The sequence below is a fragment of the Egretta garzetta genome, unplaced genomic scaffold, assembly GCF_000687185.1.
Source record: "Egretta garzetta isolate BGI_Z169 unplaced genomic scaffold, ASM68718v1 scaffold503, whole genome shotgun sequence".
In the NCBI taxonomy this organism is placed as follows: Eukaryota; Metazoa; Chordata; class Aves; order Pelecaniformes; family Ardeidae; genus Egretta; species Egretta garzetta.
The window spans coordinates 1,312,302-1,318,806 of NW_009259107.1; the positions used below are offsets into that span (position 1 = coordinate 1,312,302).

General features: G+C 38.5%; 1 protein-coding gene across 1 annotated transcript in view; it reads left to right on the plus strand.

Annotated features, from left to right (window-relative positions):
* The window catches only part of ZNF277 (zinc finger protein 277), a 32,517-nt gene extending 26,708 nt beyond the window's left edge, over positions 1-5,809 (plus strand). The window contains exons 8-12 of the mRNA XM_009635336.2: positions 1,764-1,831; positions 3,036-3,132; positions 3,688-3,730; positions 4,376-4,550; positions 5,586-5,809. Of these exons, the coding sequence (XP_009633631.2) occupies positions 1,764-1,831; positions 3,036-3,132; positions 3,688-3,730; positions 4,376-4,550; positions 5,586-5,778 (576 nt within the window). The 3' untranslated portion in view covers positions 5,779-5,809. The remainder of the gene's footprint in view (positions 1-1,763; positions 1,832-3,035; positions 3,133-3,687; positions 3,731-4,375; positions 4,551-5,585) is intronic.
* Positions 5,810-6,505: the final 696 nt, after the last annotated feature.

The window sequence follows — 6,505 nt, forward strand, 5'->3', positions numbered from 1 at the left end:
ATTGCTCAGCTTCAGTCTCTCAGCACTTTCATCAGTGTCCCTAGTTCCAGTCACTGTGCAATTTTCTAGTGATACAAGACCTGATTAGCTCTTTCCTTTTTCCTTTTTTTTGCTCCTCTGAATATAAATAGATGAGGGAAATGGAGACCTCTGACAAGACCTTTCTCTGCCTTCTTGGCAGAAACACCATGAAGAAACAGCAACAATAACAAAGCTTGTGCATGGTTTTCCCCTTTCACCTCTAATTAAAAGCTGAAGCTTAATATTGGCTGCTGTTTTGAACATACTCTTGTGCACATATACTTCAGGCTGGTAAGGGGAAAAATTGTGAGCATTCGTCTTCATTTTGCAGTGGTTGTGAGCCGCTATCCTCTCATTAAGGTGTTAACATTATCAGCCATAGGAAACTAGTGTGCAGCTGGGAGAACATGTGGCGAGAGGTGTTAATGGCTTCATGTTATCTCACAGTCATGGTGACATTAATGAGTCTCCCCTGTAACTCAGAGAGTTTACACACTACCACATAGCATCACTGAATTAATTACTGAATTTTCGCTCCATAATATCTGATCACATTATGTTTAGAGCTGTCTAGAGACGTTTGTTTATCACTTACCTGATAGACGCTAACAGTTTTGAAAATTCTCATTAGATTGTTAAATGATGGATACCTTTCCCTTCTTTTTACAAACAAACATAAAGGCAATAATAACACTTGTTACTAAGAATGCTGTTAAATATATTTATCAGAAGGAATATCTGAATGAAAGAATAAACTTATCAGCTGTCTTTTCTTTTTTTTTTTTTAACGGAGACCAGATCATCAACTATGATCTTTGTGAATCCTTCACAGCCATCAAAAGTGTGAATTCAAAAATACTATTTTGATTACTGGTTAGTTTGCTCTCGTTTATTTTTAAAGGCAGGAAGAATCAGAGAAAAGAAAAACACTAGCTAAAGATCAGTGCTGGTATTTCAGTAGAGTACTTCAGCTTTTCATTGCCTGTTATTTATATCACAGTCACGCTGAGAGTGCTCACCATTGTGCTGAACACTGCACAAATGTATTGTGATGTACTTTGTGCTGAAGGTCTTTAAGATATAAATAAACAACACAAAAAGTAAAAGGAAGAATAGAACACCATGAATAGATGTGCTTTCATTCACGTCTGAGAAGAGGATGGAAGAGAAGCTGGAGTCTAGCTCAGAGATCTATGCCCTGGCTCACACTGCCTTTCTGGAGCGCTCTCCAGCTGGGTTTACACCGTGTGTTGTTACTGGCATAACCTTGTACAAGGTACGAGCGCTGACTGGTGTAGCTATGCCAACTAAAGTCTCAGGTCTGATAGCTGCATTGTTTCAGCAGCGTATGCTGCATGAAGAGCAAAGGTAGGCAGGTTGGCTTGAGTAAGTGTGATGGCAAAGTCGAGACAGTGGTAACGTACCCACCTCGGGAACATCTTGGTAGTATTGCAACACTCTGGTTTTACACAGAGCTTGGATCCTCTTCTTGAGAGCTCTGTGCCAAATCATCTTCTTTCCGGACATAGGGTGGGGAATGCCCAATTAAAAGACAAAACAAATTGATATTTTAAAAATTATTACTAAAGCAGTGTTGTATGACTACCTTTAATTCACTGAGATGCCAAGGTGATCCAAAAGAAGGTGTTGTTACTTCCCAGATGTTCATTCTGTTGATACATAAAATGTGGTGTGAATCAGGGAATGTTTTTTCTTCTTCTTTTCTTTTTTTTTCTCCTCAGGAATTTGGAAAGTCCTGGGAGGAAGTGCAGTCAGAGGACGACCGGGAATTACTAGATAACATAGAAGAGTAAGAGTTACTTATGTGCCCATTATAAAGACTTGCAAGATGGTTATTGTTGAAAGTAGTTACAGGGAAAAGGCTATGCACAGTTAGTACACAGTTAAAATTCATTTAAGCCAATCAAATCAACTCCAAATTGTTGCCATCAAAGACACTTCTCCACTATGAGGGCTGTAAACTTCGTATTTCAACCACAAGCTTATTTTTCGTTGGCATATAGCTCAAACAACAGCCTTTGGGGTTTGTGATGATGTAGGCAAAACATTTTTGGTTTGTTTTTTTTTACCTGTGTACTAAAAAACAGTTAACGGCTTTTGCTCAAATTCAAAAATCAAGAGTAAGCATCAAAAATGTCAGCATGAGAAAGAAATGGTATGAAAAAGTCTGATAGCAGGATTTCGAAGGAAACTCTTCAACAGTGCTGAGTGAGGGCAACATCCACCTCTCCTCTGTATTCTTCTGTGGTCCAGGCCCTCAGATCACTGCAGAGGTGGCTTCCTTGGCCATAGAGAATCGAATAAGCGGGAAGTAATTTGTGGGTATCAGGGCTCCTGACCTTCCTGCTTCTGTCTGTGACTTGAGCTTAATTTTATTTGATTATACCTGGTTGCAATAATATTTCTATCTCCCAGCAGCGTTGAAGTTCTAAATAGATGTGTTGGTAAAGTATTCTCTGTGTGTACGTCTAAATGTAGAATAAATTAGTGTCTCAGGAATAATATCTGATAAGTAAATAACAGAGTGAACTGTGCCTGATGATTATGGCTTTGGCTGGTGTATTGAAAGATTAGAAAGGTATAAAAGAATTTTAAAAGACCTTATAAAAATAAACCCTGAACACGCTATTTGATGACTTGCCAAACTGGATAGGAACTGAAATTAAGGTCCTGTTTGTTAGTGCAGGCAAATTCAAGTAGGACTAACTGCCTGTCTGCACAGGAATTGCACAACAGTAACTGCTCAGTTATTTTGGATTTGTGATTTTTTTTAGGCTGTAAACCTGACTGTAATTTAGACTGTAATTTTTTTAGACTGTCATCTAATCATGTACCCAGCTGTAAATCCATACTGTCTCTTCCACCCCTTTAAAGTATTCAGTTTCTCTGGATTTAGTTCTAGTGCTGTGACTGCAGAATCTAAAGTGCCCTTTCACAAAATATCTCTTCCCTTTTCCAAAACTAAATGAATCTTTTTAACTCTTAATCATAAGAGACTGGTCTGACTGGGAAGAGCATCCCGTGTGTGCCGTTTGCCTGTTCTGTGAACAACAAGCAGACACTACAGAAAAGTTGTATCTTCACATGCAGGTAAGACTTGTTTTGGATATCAGTTCTTTCGTCACTTTGGAATTAAAAAGTAAGGTTGTAGCATCTGAGTTAAGATCAAATCAGCTGCTGCATCAGAATGCCCTCTTTAGCGCAGAACTAAAGTACTGCATGCATCTCTAGCATCTGTTCTCTGAGATATGCAGAGGACATGAGAGAGTATGACTAGCTATTCCTCGTGAGTGTACAGACAATAAAGAGGTAGCGCCTTTAATATTATAGTGACTTGATCTAATATACAGCACTATGCCAGCTAGTGGAAAGAAAATTAACTCTATCCCAGCCGAAACCAGGACAAATAGTTAGCATCTCTGTTTCTGTTTTAATAAACTGTTTAACAGGAGTATTGCAGTTTAACAGAATACAAAAGTTTCTGGTGAAACACAGCTTTGGGGGGGTTGTTTCATGTATTAGTGTTTGCATGTCTACATGCATATGTCTCTGTCAGTCTATGAATATTTGAGCTGTTTTTAAGTTGGAATGGTAGAAGCAGTGGAAATAAAATATCTTATGCTTTCCTTTGTTTTTATTCTCCAGAAATCACATGAATTTGACTTTCCTAAAATAAAGTCAGAGCATGGTGAGTAAGAGATGTTATAATTGTCAGCATTCGCCACTAGTGTGGAGAAAACCACATCATAAGAATAGGGGAAAACAACAGTATCAATTTTATTTTTGTTCAGATATTTAACTTTTCCATTGTGGAAACTGTTTCTGCCAGCTTACAAAAGAACACCGAGAACACTTTATTTTTCTGGAACTGTTGTTAGTGCCAAGGATGTGTGATATTTTCTTTAAAACCATTGGCTTCTGTGGCAGAGTAGCTTCTACAAGTACCCACTCTATGAGTCCCAGGTCTGGCTGCTGGAGCTCTGGAAGAATTATTATTTTTATTTTTTTACTATTATTATTGTTGTTGTTGTTATTCCTGTTAAGACTTGCTTGCAAGTTAGAAGGCTGTGCTCTAAGCTGAGTTTTGGCCAACGTTTGCTTTCTGCTGTAGACTGAGAGGAAGCAAGGCGGTTGCAATTTTTACATTAAAAGAAGGGCTAGTTCCCCTGCAGCTGTGAAAAAGCATTTGTTCAGTTAATTTGCTAAGTTACAGCATTCAGGCAGTGCTGGTCTTCAGTAAACCCTTAATCAGTCTTTAGGCTTAATCCAAGAAAGCATTTGTAAAATTAAGTCTCATGTTCTTCAAGTGCTTGTTTGCTACCATCTCTTCCAGGTCTGAACTTCTATCAGCAAGTAAAGCTAGTGAACTTCATCCGAAGAGAAATCCATCATTGTCGTTGTTACAACTGCCAGGAGAAATTTCAGTCTAAAGGAACGTTGATAAGTCATATGGAAGAGACCAAACACATTACATTCCTGCCAGCCAGGTCTACATGGGATCAACCACAGTAAGGGCACACATGTTTCTTCCAGCATTTATACTGTTATTTGATAATGCCTGTAAAACAAGAGGTTGAAACTTCTGGGTTTTGCCAGTGCAACAGTGCCCTGAGCTCCCCATCTCTACTGGCCCAGTATAAAATAATAAGTGGTCTGAAAACTACTCAGAATTCTAAATCCTTGTACTGTCTGAAGCTAAAATGAGCGCATGATACTGCTCTTCTAGTTACGTCCAGGATGCACTAGCCCCATAAATTGTGTCTGCACTGTCAAGTCAGCATGCTAGAGAAGTTTATTGTTCCAAAATTGTCTTTTGCCCGTATTTGCAGTGGTGTGGTGAATGGTGAAAGGCATATGTGGTGCACTCAGAGCACTTTCCCTCCTGGTGGAACCAAAGTTGAATCTGTGCACCCAAGTGACATCTCAGATGCCTTGCTTGTAGGCACGAGATTCTTCCAGCCATTAGCTCTCTACACAGACACAGATCATGCCTGGGATGGGCATCTGGCACATATTTCATTGCTAGTAAACATACGCTTGGGGCATATAGTTCTAGAATCAAGCCAAACCCCTTCTTTTGCAAGTCTAATATAGATATATGCATAACGTCTACCTAACTTTAGGCATCAAAACAAGTTGGTTGTTCACCCTTAGTTTTCCCCACAGCAAATAGAGAGAGCGCGTAATGTAACACTGATTTGGATTGTAAGTGGGATGATGCCATGAGCAGTAAAGCACAGGGAGTGTTCTAGCTCAAACATCTCAGTTCAGCATTTGTTGTGGGACAAATCTGGATCTGTAGCCTCAGTTGTGACAACACACAGGTGAAGAAATCTGGGGAAGGATTTGTCTGCTGCCAACTCTTCTGTATGACTCTTCTAAGATACACACACCAGTTGATTTTTGGGTGGGCCGTTTACTCTCATTCCAGACAACCAGACTTTCTCATTTTTCCTTTTTTAAAATCTAATGCAATAAAATATGCTCTGCCTCTTTCAAACTAAATATGTGACTATCTAGTAATTATGCCCTGTTGCTTTCAGGTATTATTTTCCTACCTATGAAAATGATACACTCCTGTGTACGCTGTCAGACAGTGAAGATCTGGTAACTGAGAATCAAAGTGAAGACATCCCTGTTGTAAGTGAAGATATATCCAATCTAAAAGCTCTCAAACAGAGCAGTGTTTTAAACCAGCTCCTATATGAAGAGAACAAGAGTCAGGAGAAATTTTGACCTTGAATTAAGTTGCTGACCTTGGAGTGTTTCTTCTGCAAGACAAGAAAAAATACATTATTTCACCAATATTGGAATACAGTTTAACTCATAAATGTTATCACTGGAAGAATGCTACGTGAATGGGAATACTAAATAAAATTTAAGTTCAACTTCCTTTAAATTCTATCTTTATTTTAAAATTAAATGCTGGATTTTCTGCTTGGCTGTCCGAATATTTTTAGTATTATTTCCAAAAAAGATTTTTCATCCTTTTTTTTTTTTTTTTTCTGAATATATCAGGATCGAAGTTCTATTTTTCTTGTGAAAGGCACAAACAATCGAGACAATGTGTCTTGGTAAATGAGCCAATGAGTGAATCTTCTATGTGTTGTTGCTGTTAGCATACGGGAAAGACCCTGAATTTAATTCTTGGTCTGTTACATAAAGCAAATTCTGGTATTTTTAACCTTAGACCTTCTTCAAAGTGAAAATAGGCCTATATATCTCTATTATTCATCATCAGTATATAGGATATATGGTGCCTGTTCTGAAAACTGGCTCAGAAACACCAGTAAACCTCATGGATATCTGACTACATGGGAGGCTGCCAATCCGAAGCCTAAAAAAGCATAGGAACAATTGCAGTCTCAGTTGATCAAAGATCCAAAGAATTTAAAGTAGACTTCCTGTATGGTCATGAACTGAGATGCAAAGGAAATTACTTGGGGAATTGCAGACACATAAA